This window comes from Apodemus sylvaticus, chromosome 13, assembly GCF_947179515.1.
Source record: "Apodemus sylvaticus chromosome 13, mApoSyl1.1, whole genome shotgun sequence".
Taxonomy (NCBI): domain Eukaryota; kingdom Metazoa; phylum Chordata; class Mammalia; order Rodentia; family Muridae; genus Apodemus; species Apodemus sylvaticus.
In genome coordinates this window covers 73,831,208-73,847,654 of record NC_067484.1, presented here as the reverse complement: position 1 = coordinate 73,847,654, position 16,447 = coordinate 73,831,208, and the positions used below count along the sequence as shown (strand labels likewise).

Here is a 16,447-nt window from a genome sequence, read left to right as displayed (position 1 = left end):
GATCATAGCTTACCTTCCAGGATGGGGTTGGCCTCCAGGACCTGTTGCTCGATCCATGAGTGCTGGCCGCTGACCGTGGCCAAGAACTGAAGGATGAGCTTCGTGGTCTCTGTCTTCCCGGCCCCAGACTCGCCACTGCCAGAGAGTGCAGGGAAATGAGGTCTCAGACAGACTCACCATTATCTAGAGCCTCTCCACTCTCTATAAAGGCCCTCATGCCCCGCTCCACCCTGTTCCCACAGAGATGCTGACAGGGACACACTTTCCCATGAAGAAATTCCACAATGCTTTTGCCCTGAAGTCCCCTGAGCATCTCAGACTCTCTATGATACAGGCATGTCCACACGTGCTCCAGAATAACTATAATGTAGCTCAATACAGTTGTAAAAGACAATGTGAAAATGTTGAACATCCCTGGTAGAAATTATTGCGTTCTTTTCCTTCCTTTTCCCAGGCTGAAAGACTCTTGGCGCACTGTGATCTGGTTATTCCGGGCTACCTGGCAGGACAGGTAAGGTGACTCAGTGTCTCTCTGATGAAAGTGTGGCCCCCGGGGCCAGTGTTATCTGTATCTGGACAGAAATCCAGGATCTCAGGTTCCCTTAGCTAGACCCAGTCAGAATCCATGTATAACCTGGAAGGTTTATTGTTTATTGTCAGCTTGACAGGCTCTCAAGTCACCGAGGAGACAAGCCTCTGGGTATGACTGTGAGATTATCTAGATTAGGTTACTTGAAGTGGGAAGACACACCCTAAACATGGTCGGCACATTTACACAGGCTGGGGTCCTGGACAGAATAAAAAGGAACAGTCACGCTTAGCCCCAGCGTTTATCCCTCTGCTTGCCGACTGAGGACCCAGCGTGAGCAGCTGCCTCACACCCTGCCTCTGTGCCTTCCCCACCGTGAAGAACCCAAGTCCTTTCCTTCTTTACTGCTTTGTTGGGAACTTGCTGCAGCTGACAACTGCAGCACAACTCTCAGGACTTGCTCACTGCCTGGAGAGGCAGCGGATGCGTGCCTTTGATATTCACTCCAACATCACGTTGAGCTGGGCATGCTGCACACCTTTAATTCTTGCTCCTGAGGAGCGGAGAGGCTGCTCTCCAAGTGTTCCAAACCAGCCAGAGCCATGAGAGGCATGGCTCTCAAAAACATAGTAAGACCCAGACCCAAAAATGAAACCAAAGCAAACAACACAAAAACTGCATTAAAAAAAAAGAGAGAGAACAGCTGAACAGTGGTGACCCACACCTTTAATCCCAGCACTCAGGAGGTTGAAGCAGGCAGACCTCTGAGTTTGAGGCTGGCCTGGATTTATAGAGCAAGTTTCAGGACAACCAAGGTTACACAGAGAAACCTGGTTCACGTGGTGCTGCAGAGCAAACCCATTGCTTCAGACGCTAGGCAAGCACACTAGCAACTCAGCTACATCTCCAGCGTGGGTATAGCAAGACCTTGAATGAATGAATGAATGAATGAATGAACAAATGAAAAAGCTAACTCATGCATAAGTGAATGGCGATTACAATGCCAAGTAAGGGACTTGAGAACCAAATCCTCGCTCCTCCTATTGTTCCCTCAGCAGGAAGAAGGTCTGTGTACAAGGTAGCCAGGACCAGGCAGGCAGGGAAGCAGAGTGGTGCTCAGGGTTAGAGGGGCACTTGTCCCTCCAGCCCTTACAGACCTCAGAGTTGGGGACATGTCTTCAGGGTGTGAGAAAGACATCCTTGGGGTGTGGAGGACATGTTCTTGAGGTGTGAGAGACATGGCATTGGGAGCAGGGCAGTAGGAACAGTTCTGAGCGAATATGTCTGCTAAGAACTCTGGTTAGGAAGAGACCCTGTGAGAACCTTAGGGAGAGGAGTGTTTCTTTCTGGGATCCTCTGGGGCTTAAAGGCAGTAGCTGACCATCTGCCCCAGGAATGGGGTCTGGGCCTCACCTGATGACACAGCACTGGTCCCTCTTGTTCTTCTTCATGTTGAAGTAGCAGCTGTTGGCAATGGCGAAGACGTGGGGAGGCAGCTCGCCCATGTGGCGGCTGTAGTAGATTTGTACCTGCTCCAGGGTGTACAGGGGCAGCATCTGGAATGGGTTCACAGCCACCAGGATGGAGCCTGTGTAGGTCTGGGAATGAGAGCAGGTAATTAGCCTCTGCCAGCCCTGGGACAGAGCTGCTGGGCCGGGCCTCAGCCTTGGCTGCAACACCTCTAGGGCTACTCTGGGCTGCCCAGATCCTTCCTCTGGGAAGATGGAGCATCCACTAGGACCATGGGTTTCTGGCGGCTTGTTCTCAGTATTATTAAATGTGTAGCACCCGACCTAGTTTTAGAAAGGGCTCAATAAAAATGGGTCGGATAAATAAATGAGCACAAAGAGGGAAGAACAGACTCAGTGGGCGCTTACAGAAGGGGCAGCACTTATTGACTGCCTACTGTATGCCTGGCACTGTTCTAGGTGCCCATCTGTACTAGGTGCCCATCTCCTAGAGTATGATGTTCCAGCTTTGCCTAGAAGAAGAAGGAGAAGGAGAAGGAGAAGGAGGAGGAGGAGGAAGGGGAAGGAGGAGGAGGAGGAGGGAGAAGAAGAAGAAGAAGAAGAGGAGGAGGAGGAGGAGGAGGAGGAGGAGGAAAAAGAAACAAGAGAGCTGGAGAGATGGCTCAGGATTATGAGCACTGACTGCTCTTCCAGAGGTCCTGAGTTCAATCCCCAGCAACCACATGGTGTCTCACTACCATCTGTAATGGGATCTGATGCCCTCTTCTGGTGTGTCTGAAGACAGCTATTATATATATATATATATATATATATATATATATATATATATATATATATTCTTAAAGAATATATATAATCTTTTGAAAATTATATATATTGTATATATAAATTATGTATATATATATATATATATATATATATATATATATATATATATATAAATGTTTTTAAAAAAGAACAAACATAAAAACAGTCTTATGTAGCCCAGGTTAGTCTCGAACTCATGTAGCTGGAAATGACTTTGAATTTCTAATGCTCCTGACACTATGTCCCTAGTGCTGAGATTAGAGGTGCACATGACTGTGCCCAGTTTATATGGTTGGGAATCAAACCCAGGGTTTCCTGCACTCTAGGCAAGCACCAACTGAGCTACATTTCCAGGCTTGCTTCTGTTCCTTTGGATTTTACAGTAGCAGAGGCTGAGAAAGCCCGAGTGCCTGGACCACCTCACTGGGTAAGATAAGAGGAGCAGTGCCAAGCCCCAGACCCCTCAGCTTCCCCGAGGACAGAGCACCAGCCAACTCACGTAGATCTTGTGCTGCTGGTATCGGATCAGGAGGTTGTGCACCACTCCCGCCTCATTCAGGTCCCCTAGGCGGATCATGTCATCCACTCCTTGGGCTGAGTTGGGGTGCATAGGCCTGAGGGTGCTGAGGTCTTCTGCACGGATCCAGTGTTCCTGTAATGACAGGCACAGACTCTCCACACAGGCCTGCCCTCCCCACCCTTCGGTTCCACATTCTCAGGTCTGAGATGCCTCTCTGGCCAGGCTTGATCGCCCTCTGGGTCACAGGATATCTGTGACGAAGTTGGATCTGTTTATGGCTTTGGTCAGCTTCTGTCTAAGGGACTGGGGTCCATGTGGAACTGGGGCTAAGCTTCAGATAGGCATGTGAGAGCTAGCAGCTGGGAGTTTGCACACGGAGACCTTGAGAGTCCTTGGAGTGGAATGGTGCAAGTAATAGCAGTTTTAAAATTCTACAGCACTGCTCAAGTAAAGGAACACTGTGTTGTTGTTGTCGTTGTTGTTGTTATTGTTATTGGTAGTGGTGGTGGTGGCTTTTTTTGAGATAAGATTTCTCTGTGTAGCCTTGACTGTCCTGAAACTCATACTGTAAACCAGGCTGACTTCAGACCCGTAGAGATCCACCTGCCTCTGCCTCCCAAGTACTAGGATTAAAGGCGTGCACCACCACCACCACCACCACCACCACCACCGCCTGGCTATTGTTATTATTTTATTGCCTTCAGGTCTTTGGTAGTCCTAGGCACAGTCAGAGCCTTCATTTTATAGGTCATTATCTATATGCAACTCTCTGTAGGGCCCATGGGGGACAAGGAGGTTGGCCTGAGGAGGAGTTCGTGACCAGCAGGATGCTTGTCCCCTCACTGTCCTTGGCTGTCGGTGTCTTATACTCAGATGGATTAGCTTCTAACCTAAGCGCTCTGAGCTAGCCACTCTAGCCTGGATGCTTTGTCCTTCTGCCTCCCGCACCACGCACCTTTCTCACCAAGCTGCCCCTCCTGCCTCCACCCAAAAAGTACACCAGCGTTTGGGCCTCCACTCTCTCCGCCTCACCCCATCTCCTCACTCCCCCCTCCTCCCCCAACAGCTCTCAACTGTTATTCCCCAAAGTTTATTAAGACAAACTCGTCCTTTCATCAAAGTAGGACTCCACTGGGCTCTGTCCTGCCCAGGGGGTAAATGGATTCCTGTGATGGTATTGGTGAGCAAGTGCCTGGGCCCCATAGGGAGGGATTTGGAGAGGAAGCCCAATACCAACCTTGCCCTCGTCATCCTCAATCAAGGTCTTCCCCAGTTTTGTTTCTTTGACAACGCCCCCAATGGCCACACCACTCTTGCTGCTGGAGGGAGGGTCCAGCCACACATGGTCACCCTAGAGCGCAGGGAAAAGACAAGGATCTGAGTCTTCCTCTTCTTTCCCTTTCCTGCCAGAGACTCACCTGTCTTGGGGCTGTCGCCTGCAGCCTCAAGCTCCCAGGTGTCAGGTGTTCCCTCTCTCTCTCTGCCCCCTCCCTCATCTGTCCTCACGCGTGACCCCTCACTGCCAGTCAAGCTTCCCTGTGATTATTCTGTCTACACCAATGAACTTAGCAGGCCCAGGGCTCGACCTTCCCCAGAGCAACTCTTATTAAGAGGGGGAAAAATCAAAGGAAATAAATAACATTCAGACTTTGTCCCCATCACGGAAGGCAGTGTCCCCATCATGGAAGGAGGTGAGATGGTTAAGAACAGAGACTGCTTCTCACACAGGAAAATGGAGTGCTGGGGCAATGACTTCAATCCCTGGCACCCACTTTAAAAAAAAAAAAAAAAGCTGGGCACGATGGTGTATGCTTGTAATACTGGTGCTAGGGAAGTGGAGACAGGAGGATGTACAGGGGCCACAGCAGTTAAGAAATCCCATTGGCTGGAATAATGTGGGTTTTGACTGGCCTACTATATCACCTTGACCCTATCACCACCACTGATCGCCACAGAAGCCTCCTTCTGATTTAAGAAAACCCAGTGCAACAGAAGTGATAGCAAAGGGACCAACATAGGAAGATGTTGTGTGTACGTCTCTCTGTGCTCAAGGCAAGGGTGTGTGTGTGTGTGTGTGTGTGTGTGCGTGCGTGTGCAAGTATGTGGAGGCCAGGGATCAATGTCATATCTTCCTCAGTTGATTTCTGTCTTATTTATTCTATCTGAGATAGTCTCTAATCTAATCTGGGGCTCACTGATTTTGACCGGCTGGCTAGCCAGCAAGCTGGAGGGATTGTCTTACTTCTGCCTTCCAAGGGCTGGGAATGGAACAGTCGCACCACTATATCTGAGCTCCAGGCTTTGGAACTCATGTCCTCAAGTTTCCTCAGCAAGCACTTTGCCAATTGAGCCATTTGCCCATCTATGCATAGGGAGGTGCTGGTGGTGACAGGGAGGAAATGAGCAGCAAAGAAGGAAGATGCTGCTAGAGGATCAGCTGTTGTGAACAGGTGCTAGAGGACCAGCTGTTGTGAGCAGGTGCTAGAGGACCAGCTGTTGTGAGCAGGTGCTAGAGGACCAGCTGTTGTGAGCAGGTGCTAGAGGATCAGCTGTTGTGAGCAGGTGCTAGAGGATTGGCTATTGTGAGCAGATGCTAGAGGACCAGCTGTTGTGAGCAGGTGCTAGAGGATCAGCTGTTGTAAGCAGGTGCTAGAGGACCAGCTGTTGTGAGCAGGTGCTAGAGGATCAGCTATTGTGAACAGGTGCTAGAGGACCAGCTGTTGTGAGCAGGTGATAGAGGACCAGCTGCTGTGAGCAGGTGCTAGAGGACTGGCTGTTGTGAGCAGATGCTAGAGGATCAGCTGTTGTGAGCAGGTGCTAGAGGACCAACTGTTGTGAGCAGGTGCTAGAGGACCAGCTGTTGTGAGCAGGTGCTAGAGGACCAGCTGTTGTGAGCAGGTGCTAGAGGATCAGCTGTTGTGAGCAGGTGCTAGAGGATCAGCTGTTGTGAGCAGGTGCTAGAGGACCAGCTGTTGTGAGCAGGTGCTAGAGGACCAGCTGTTGTGAGCAGGTGCTAGAGGACCAGCTGTTGTGAGCAGGTGCTAGAGGATCAGCTGTTGTGAGCAGGTGCTAGAGGATTGGCTATTGTGAGCAGATGCTAGAGGACCAGCTGTTGTGAGCAGGTGCTAGAGGATCAGCTGTTGTAAGCAGGTGCTAGAGGACCAGCTGTTGTGAGCAGGTGCTAGAGGATCAGCTATTGTGAACAGGTGCTAGAGGACCAGCTGTTGTGAGCAGGTGATAGAGGACCAGCTGCTGTGAGCAGGTGCTAGAGGACTGGCTGTTGTGAGCAGATGCTAGAGGATCAGCTGTTGTGAGCAGGTGCTAGAGGACCAGCTGTTGTGAGCAGGTGCTAGAGGATCAGCTGTTGTGAGCAGGTGCTAGAGGACCAGCTGTTGTGAGCAGGTGCTAGAGGACCGGCTGCTGTGAGCAGGTGCTAGAGGATCGGCTGTTGTGAGCAGGTGCTAGAGGACCGGCTGCTGTGAGCAGGTGCTAGAGGATCGGCTGTTGTGAGCAGGTGCTAGAGGATCAGCTGTTGTGAGCAGGTGCTAGAGGATTGGCTATTGTGAGCAGGTGCTAGAGGACCAGCTGTTGTGAGCAGGTGCTAGAGGACTGGCTGTTGTGAGCAGGTACTAGAGGACTGGCTGTTGTGAGCAGGTGCTAGAGGACTGGCTATTGTAAGCAGGTTCTAGAGGATTGGCTGTAGTGAGCAGGTGCTAGAGGACCAGCTGTTGTGAGCAGGTGCTAGAGGACCAGCTGTTGTGAGCAGGTGCTAGAGGACCAGCTGTTGTGAGCAGGTGCTAGAGGACCAGCTGTTGTGAGCAGGTGCTAGAGGACCAGCTGTTGTGAGCAGGTGCTAGAGGACCGGCTGTTGTGAGCAGGTGCTAGAGGACCAGCTGTTGTGAGCAGGTGCTAGAGGATCAGCTGTTGTGAGCAGGTGCTAGAGGACTGGCTGTTGTGAGCAGGTGTTTTGATGTAATTTATAAGATGTACTGCAGTGCAAGTCAGAGGCAAAAGAGTTCAGGAGTCAGGAGACAAGCAAGACGAACAAGACACAGCCACCAGAGCTCAGAGAGGAAAGGGTCCAGAGAGATGGCTCAGCAGTTAACGGCATGGCTGCTCTTGCAGATGGGCAGAGCTTTGTTTCCAGTACCCACATGAGGCTCACGGCTATCTGTAACTCCAGTTCCAGGAGATCTAATACCTTCTGTCAGGTATGTGGTACACATACATATATGCAAGCACTCACACACAAAATAAATCTTTTTAAAAAGCCAATCATAAAAAGACAAATAGCAAATGACTATGTATAAAATATGTGAGTCAAAATAATAGAAACAAAAAAATAGATAGTTTTCAAGGGCTAGGAGAGAAGCAATTAATGTGCAACAGGTTTAGAGTCTCAGTTTTTTAAGAGATCTGTTACACAATGTGAAGACATGCAGCATCACCCTTAGGCCTCAATGTGTACATACACCCATGCTTGTACATATGCCTACATGTATGAACATGCTCTACACACACATGTACACTCCATACACATATACACACAGGAGGAAAAGAGATTTGAGCTCATCTTTGGCTCCATAGAAAGTTTGAGGCCAGCTTGGGTGTCTTCTAGAAACTAGGATTCATCCCTTGTGGAGGATGGATAGGGACTGTAAGCGTGCACTGGGGAAGGAGCTAAGGCCTTTTATGTTTAAAGAAGTCAGGAACAGAGAACACTTAAAAATAAGACATGGAGCAGCACCATGCATTCTCTAGAGAGGCAGAGGGGAAATGGAAGGGAGTCACTAGACAGATCAGTGGCTCTCAACCTTCCTAATGCTGAGGCCCTTTGATGCAGTTCCTCCTGCTGTGGTGATCCCCAACTGTAAAATTAGTTTCATTGCTACTTCATCTCTGTAATTTTGCTACTGTTATAAACTGTAGTGAAATTGTCTGTTTTCCATTGGTGTTAAGCATCCCCTAGCAAAGGGTCAGTTGACTCCCAAGGGGGTCCTGACCCACAGGTTGCGAACCAATGCACTAAAACCTTAAACAGTCTGCAGGGATCAGAAGGCTGATCCTCTAAACATTTTTGTCTATATAACTTGGTATGTATATGTTCACAATGTGTGCATGCGCATGCACATGTGCGTGCACACACACACATGCGTGAGCATATCCATGTATGATCATGGGAAAGCAATGACACACCTCACTTGTCTTCCTCAGGAGTCATCTGTCTTGGGTTTGTGTGTGTGTGTGTGTGTGTGTGTGTGTGTGTGTGTGTGTGTGTGTGTGTGAAACTGGGTGTCTTACTTGACTGCAGCTCACCAGGTAGGCCAGGTTAGCTGGTGAGGGAGCCCTAGTATCCATTTCTTGCAAGGCAAGCACTTTCTCATCTGAGCTGTCTTTCAAGTCCTTACCTACTCAGCTTTAACAAGTTAAATGAAACTATGGCTGCCTGATACATAAGATGTTAGGGGGTGGTTTCCTGAGTTCAGCCGTTTCAGAGACAAGCTTCACTCTGCTGACTGGGTCAAAACTGAGCTCACGTTCCCAGGTCCCAGAACCCAACTCCTACCCTGTTTCTTCAGATGTTTCCAATTTGTCTGTTAACCGGTGAAGGATGTAAAGAGAGAAGATGCTGTTATCCCGGCACACTAAGCCATGAATGCGGTGCCAGTCTTGAATTAATTGACTTTGAGCACCTTGACCTCTCCTTTGCCCCTTTATCACTCTAAATTACAGGTCAGAGTTCAGGACGGGATCTAGCTACAAAAGCTGACTCGGGGGACCATGTAGCCACATGACCTGGATAAGGCCCAGTCACCGATGATAACTTCCTTGCTTAAACCCCTTATGTCCTAATATAATTGGTCAATGCAACAGCTCCCCCGCTCCCCCCCACCCTGTGTTCCAATCCTTTAAAATATTGTACGATCCTTTAATACATTGTACCATATCCCCTCCAGGTCACAGTTCAGATCCCAAACTGACTGCCTCCATGCACGCATAGAAACTAAAGCTTTCATTTGAAGCTTCTGTTTCTGAGGTGAGTTTTCTTGGTTTCCACCCCAAAGTCAACAAAAAACAACGGGAATAACACACTGCATAACAATGAGAGTCAGTGTGAGTGACTGCACTAGGCAGCAGAAACAGCATGTTCAATCCAAAGCAGGAAGAATAAAGGTCCAGAATGGATAATAACCATCTTGCAGAGAAACCTACGTTAACCACTCTCTAAGAATAAATGAGTATCAGCCAAGCAGTCACAGCAGCTTGCTCAAGAACTTGTAGGTAAGGGTTGGAAAGATGGCTCAATGGTTAAGAGCACTGACTGCTCTTCCAGAGGTCCTGAGTTTAATTCCCAGCAACCACATGGTGGCTCATAACCATCTGTAATGGTCTGTAATGATCTGATGCCCTCTTCTGGTGTGTCTGAAGAGAGCAATGGTGTACTCATACATAAAATAAATAAATAAATAAATAAATAAATAAATAAATAAATAAATCTTAAAAAAAAAAAGATTCCACTTTTCCCCACTTGAGGTTTAAAAAATAATAATGTGTAGTGAGCAGACAGTATCAGCTGGCTCATAGTTACACTAGTCCTTGGTATCAGGTCCAAAGGAACCTCCAAGTCTACAAACTCCAAAAGGCAGCCCAGACAGCCAGAAATGACCTCAGCCTGGACTATAGGAGGATTTCTGGATTAGATAAAAAGCCAGCATTCCTCGGAAACTTGTGAAACCAGTTCCTATCTGCCAAAAGGAGTCATTTTCCTTACTGCCGGCACAAAGGGCATATGGCTGCATTGGCGTATACCCGTATTGGCATGTCAAAGCACAGAGGCCACCAGGCTCCCTCAGTGTCACAAGGACCTGTTACAGGTATCAGAGTCAACCCTAGTGTCTTAATCTTGCTCCTGAATTCTCTCCACTCTCATCTTCTCTCTCTCTCTCCCCCTCTCCCTCTCTCTCTCTCTCTGGAAGTTTACTCATTTTTCTCTCTGCTCTGGACTCCTCAAGATGCCTCCAGCTGTTCTCTCTCTCCTATCTACAACCAGACCATGTCAGCAGTTTCTTCACTTCGTCCCTTCATATGCGTTGGGCACACCCAAAGGACTCTGCCTCCTGCCACGGAGATGCTCGCCTGTTCCGCATCTCTCATCCACCATAGCTAGGAAATGCAATCAGCCTGGATGGAAACATTGTGCTTGTTTTGTTTGTTTGTTGTTTTTCTATCAGCCAGACAAGGATTCCTGGACTTCCCCCTTCCCCTATGAACCAATTAGCCAGCTGACTGAGACTATGAAGTTAGTTCCCACCAATGAGGTAAGGTGCAGTCACCATCCAGGTTAGGGACAAAAGGTAGCAGCCATTTTTGTGAGTATTTTCACTATCGTGGCTTGGGTTCTGGCACATCATTTTGGCAAAAAGAGAAATAACCTTGCCAAGTTACTTTCATTTTCTATGCTCCTTTGTGAAGCAGGGATTGTTTTTTCTCAACAGTTTGGGGGCTTTCTGGAATTTCAAATTCATACTCAAGAGTGTTTGAATCCCTTACTTGAGCGAGGGCAGAATACTCCACTCCTATTACAGTCCTTCTCCACCCCTGGGGTCTAGAGTAAACAACACTCTTTTGAGTCAATAAGGACACCAGGACAGAAAGTTTCTCAGCAGTGCAGGGAGGGCCTAGAAAATACCATAGCAATCAGATAACTCTTGTGCACAAGACTGACGTATGAAACACAAAAAAGTGGCAAAGTGCTTCTTGGCTGGCTGGGACATTCTGGAGGTTGAAGAAGAGTGAATGAGATGTGTTGTTGACACAAAGTAAATGTAGAGTCCTGACCCATAGCTTCATGGGTAGCCTCGCTGACTTCTTTCTGCTAAAAAATGGACTTATCCTAGGACAATTTTGTCAGAGACAGACAAAGCACTCAAGACAGGGATATTTAAAAAAAATAATAATAAATAAATAAAACCTCCATTAGTGGAGGCAAGATTCTGATTGGTTATCAGGGTGTGAGAAACCTCTATTGCATGAGGCTGAGACTAATAGTTTAACTCCCACAAAGCCAGGATGGACACAATTAGGTAGAGAAGCCTAAGGAAGCACCTGCCTCCCCCCCAGACAGAAGGTAAGCAACTCTCAACCCCTGTGGCCAACTCAGAGCTCCCTGCCCCATTCAGTATACACAGTTCCACCTAATCTCGGCCCACACCATACTCAGGTGGGACAAAAGGCCAAACACACACATATCACAACCCTCTTCTTACAGTTTCTTTTTATTCCTTCTTGGTTTCAAGGTGGGATCAGAGAAATGAAAGACCCAAAGGAGACTCCAATACAGGCTATATTGCAGAGCAATAAGGTATTTTCACATCAGACTAAAGAGAAAATACCAGACCTTCGTGCTGGGGTTTTTGTTATTGTTGATGATGTCTCTTTTTTTAAATTCGATATATTCTTTATTTACATTTCAAGTGAGTTTCCCTTTCCTGGATCCCCCCTCCCCGAAAGTCCCATAAGCCCTCTTCCCTCCCCCTGTTCCCCAATCCACCCCTTCCCACTTCCCTGTTCTGTTATTCCCCTACACTGCTGCACTAAGCTTTTCCAGGACTGGGGGCCACTCCTTCCTTCTTCTTGGGCATCATTTGATATGTGCATTGTGTCTTGGGTATTCCCAGCTTCTAGGCTAATATCCATTTATCAGTGAGTTCATACCATGAGTGTTCTTTTGAGACTGGGTTACCTCACTTAGGATGATGTTCTCCAGTTCCATCCATTTGTCTAAGAATTTCATGAATTCATTGTTTCTAATAGCTGAATAGTACCCCATTGTCTGTTTTAATTACAAAACATTGTTTTACACCAAATAGTTACTGGTTTCTAGGGAGGTCTTAGGAGTTTTTCCGGACACATGCCATCAGCACTAGCCAGCATCGAAGGCAGCTGACACTTCCAGATGTCTAGACTTGGAAATCTCCTGAGACTGTGCAGAGCAGCTCAAGACAAACTTAGGGAGGCCCAGCCGTATTCTAAAGAAGAGACTGCCAGGTGTCAGAGGAACCGCTGCTAGGTGGGCAGCTGCAATAACTGGGTACAAAGATAAGTCAGCTGCTTGGGCGGGGTCGGGGTGGGGGCTGGGGGTTCAGGAGCTGCTGCTCTCTCTATGCCTGCTCTTTCTGCCTCTATCCCCAAGCCTGCTTTCTTCTAACCAATGTAGAGTATTCTCCTCCTTCACAAGACTCCTCTGCCCTATGTTTTCTGCCCACGTGTTTCTAATCTATTGATCCCTGAATGCGCTGGATTTTGTCTTAGCCTACAGTTCCAGATACAAGATCAAATATGGGGGTGGGGGGCGGGGAACCAGGGCAATGCCATCCCTGTCTAAGGTCGTTTAACTCTCCAGAGTCACCATTTTGACAGTTTCCTTAGCTGCACTCTGCTGGATTCTATACTCCTCAGTCAGTCTGCTGTGTCTGGTGCGTCTCTCTGTCAGCCACTTACCCCAGACAGAAAGCATAGTTATGGCGGATCACTCTGTGTAACTTCAAAAGCTGTCTTGTGTTTTCATAAGGTTTGCCTGGGAACTTACCAAGCCACATAATTTAACGGCGTATATACTCGTGATATTGATTTATTCCATTACCCTAGGTATAAAGCTTGGATTGAGCTTTCTTTTACTAAGGTAGTATTGGACAAGGCTGTTCTCTGAATGAGATGATTGCTATCTTTCTATGTCCTGTGAGGGGCTCAGCTATACACTGTGTTCTCAATCTGAGCCTCACACTTCCTGAGGATAAGAGTACCCCTCACTCCTATTTCTTCCGAATCACTCTCAGGCTCTGGCATTTTCTCAGTGCCAATTGTTTCTCAGAGGCAAACAATTAACAAAACCGCACTCCATTTTCCTACACGCAGAGCCACGGGCGTCACTGAAACAGACATTTCCTGAGTAAACATCACAAGTGGCTCCTTCCCACCCTGTTATCCCCAGGCAAGCGCCCTGCATGTGCCATGTGTGTGAAGCTACATGATAGAAGGTGGTGGGATGTGAATGGATGTGCGCATGCAATGCACGCGTGTGTCACATGCACATGTGTGTCACATGCACATGTGTGTCACATGCACATGTGTAGAGGCCAGAGGACCATCTTTTTGGAGTTTCATTTCTTTTTATGGTGGGCTCTCGGGTATCAGACTCAGGTACTTATTATATACGCAAGGCAAGCACTTCAGTGATTGAGCCATCTCCCTATCCCAAGAACCACACCCTCATTTTTTGAAGTCCCTGAATAAAAGTGGAGAATTTCAGGGCACATTTGCAGAGGCCTAAATGTTAACCACATCTGCTTTCTTCTAATAGTAGACCTTTTCCTAGACCTCAGTCACCACTCCTGTGTCTGGAATTGGCCTTCTGGGGTCTCTTTGACTCTCTTCTTTCCTTGAAAGTGATTCAACTCAGCCTTAGGAAATGTCCACAGGAAACGCTGTTCTTACCAGCCGGAACACGGACATCCCGGGTCACCAGCTCCTTCAGCCTGTAGAAAAAAAGCAGAAGGTCAGCCCCAGGGCCTGTCAGTCTGGAGCCCTAAAGAACAGGTGCTGTGTGGATTGCCAGCCTGTCCTCAAGTGTTTTGACTGGAGCTTTCTTCCAGAAACAGCTCTGCTTAGCGGGAGGTGGGAGCCACATTCTTGGTCTGTATGTAAGAAAATATTTCTTGTCCACTTCCCCTTTAGAAAACACCTGGCCCTCTGCTCTGGGTTCCTTTCAGGGAGTAGGGAAGTGCCCTGCCATCCAGAAGCCCAAATTTTGAAGTGGGGGAAGGAGAGATTCTTGTGTGTGCACATGCCTATTGTGTGTGCATGCTTGTGGAAGGCAGAGGCTAGCCCTGGATGTTGTTCCTAGGAGCCACCGCATTGTGCTCTCTCTCTCTCTCTCTCTCTCTCTCTCTCTCTCTCTCTCACCCTCTCTCCCTCTCTCTTTCTTTCTTCTGTGTACATGTGGAATGTGTATGTGATGGAGGGTCCACGTGTGTCTACATACATGTAGAGCACTGATTCTCAACCTCCCTAATGCTGTGACTCCATAATATAGTTGCTCGTGTTGTGGTGACCTTCGGTCGTAAAATTATTTTCATTGCTAACTTTATAATTGTGACTTTGCTAGTGTAATGAACTGTAATTTTGTTTTCTGTTGGTCTTAGGTAACCCCTGTGAAAGGGTCATTCGACTCTGGAGGGGCAGCGACCCACAGGTTGAGAACTGCTGGTTTAGAGACCAGAGCTGGTGCCGACTGTCTTCCTCCTTCCTCTCCATTTATGTATTGAGGCAGCGTCTCTTCCTGAACCCACAGTGCACTGATTCAACTAGTATAGTTAGCCAGTTTTCCAAGGGGAACCCTGTGTCCACCTCCAAAGACTGGGATTATAGGTGGGCAGCCACACATTAAGGGTATTTACACAGATGCTTGCACCTGGATCCCAGTTATGTATACAGCAACCACTTTACCCAATTCACCATTTCTTCAGTAGCCTGCTTGTTTTTTGAGACAGGGTCTCTCACTGGGACTTGGAACTCAGCAAGTAGACTGGGTTGTTTGGGCAGCGAGTCCTAAGGACTATGCTGTCTCTGTCTTCCAGCTCTGGATCACAAGTGAGTGCCACCATGCCACATAACCCAGAATTTTAACTGGTCCCATATCCATGCAACCAGTCATTGCCATGTGTTCTAGGAGGGGCTCCGCTGCACACAGGCTGTTTACTTGTGGTAGTCTGGAGAAGAATGACCCCATAGGCTCATAGACGGGAATGTTTAACAACCAGGAAGTAGGATTAGAAGGATTAGGAGGTGAGGCCTTTTTTTTTTTTTTTTTTTTTGTGGTATTGTTGGAGTAAGTAAGCCCCTGGCTGTGGGCTTTGATGTTTCAAGAGCCAATGCTAGGCCCAGCTGTCTCTGTCTCTGCTTACAGAGGAGGATATATCTCTTAACTACTTCTCCAGTACCATGCCTGCCTGTTGCCATGATGATAACAGACTAGGCCTCTGAAAATATAAGCAAGGCCTCCTCCCAATTAAATTCCTCCTCTTAGAGGAGTCGCCGTGGTCACGGTGTCTCTTCACAGCACTAGAACACTGACTAAGACAGTTCTTGATCTAAACTTTTTAACCAGCATCTCATTATGCAACTGAGCCTGGTCTTCAGCTAGGATTCCTCCAGTCCTTCCATTGCTAGGAGTAAAATATGAGGCCCCTTGGTGTCAAAAAAAAAAAAAAGGGAAAGGCACTTCATAAATGAACACATTGTTAGGAATTAGTCCCAGATCGACCGCATTCCAAACCTGCCCCAGCTTCTGGCTGCCCCCAAGTGCTATGGAGCATTCAGAAAAAAGAGAAAAGTCAGGTCCCCAGTCCTTCCCCATCCTCGTGGGGATGCCCTTCCTGTTACTCTGACTTAAGTGCTATTGTCTTTCCTTTTCTGATATGTTAGCAGTGTGAGACAGGTGCTGAATCTGTGGCATTCACTTCCCCTTGCCTGCCTCTAGCACAGGCCTACGCCAGAAGGGACACAGCCAATAGCTATCTACCAAAAGTGCACGTGAAACATCTGGAAATGGTGTTGCTGCAATAATGGCGTGTGTGGTTGGGTGAGGATACCCAGTTGTGGGGCATCTCTGAGAACAGATGGCATTGATCATTCTACAGGGAGAACATGGAAGCTGGGCAATGCCGAGACTTCCCCAAAGCATGGTACATGTGTGTTCACGTATGTGTGGGTACATATGTAAATGTGTGTTCACGTATGTGTGGGTACATATGCACGTGTGTGGTAATGGCACATGTGTGTTCACATATGTGTGGGTACATATGCACATGTGTGGTAATGCCATGTGTGTGTTCACGTATGTGTGGTAATGGCACGTGTGTGTTCACGTATGTGTGGGTACATATGTACATGTGTGGTGAAGGTGCTCTTTAGCCTTTTCTTTCAAAATAAGCAGTTAATCTCATTAAGTTGTAGGATGTTCTAAATGGAGATGAAACCTCCCGTCTTCTGTCCTGCAGGGAAGATTGCTAAAACAGGGAGCCACCGACTCAATAGCCTCACGAGGCCCTTACAACTCATCAG

General features: G+C 47.8%; 1 protein-coding gene across 1 annotated transcript in view; it reads right to left on the bottom strand.

Annotated features, from left to right (window-relative positions):
• The window catches only part of Myo7b (myosin VIIB), a 64,271-nt gene extending 50,434 nt beyond the window's left edge, over positions 1-13,837 (bottom strand). Inside the window, exons 1-5 of the mRNA XM_052156063.1 lie at positions 13,820-13,837; positions 4,563-4,676; positions 3,305-3,457; positions 1,943-2,127; positions 14-135 (exon numbers count right to left, since the gene is read on the bottom strand). Coding sequence (XP_052012023.1) covers positions 14-135; positions 1,943-2,127; positions 3,305-3,457; positions 4,563-4,676; positions 13,820-13,837 — 592 coding nt within the window. The remainder of the gene's footprint in view (positions 1-13; positions 136-1,942; positions 2,128-3,304; positions 3,458-4,562; positions 4,677-13,819) is intronic.
• Positions 13,838-16,447: the final 2,610 nt, after the last annotated feature.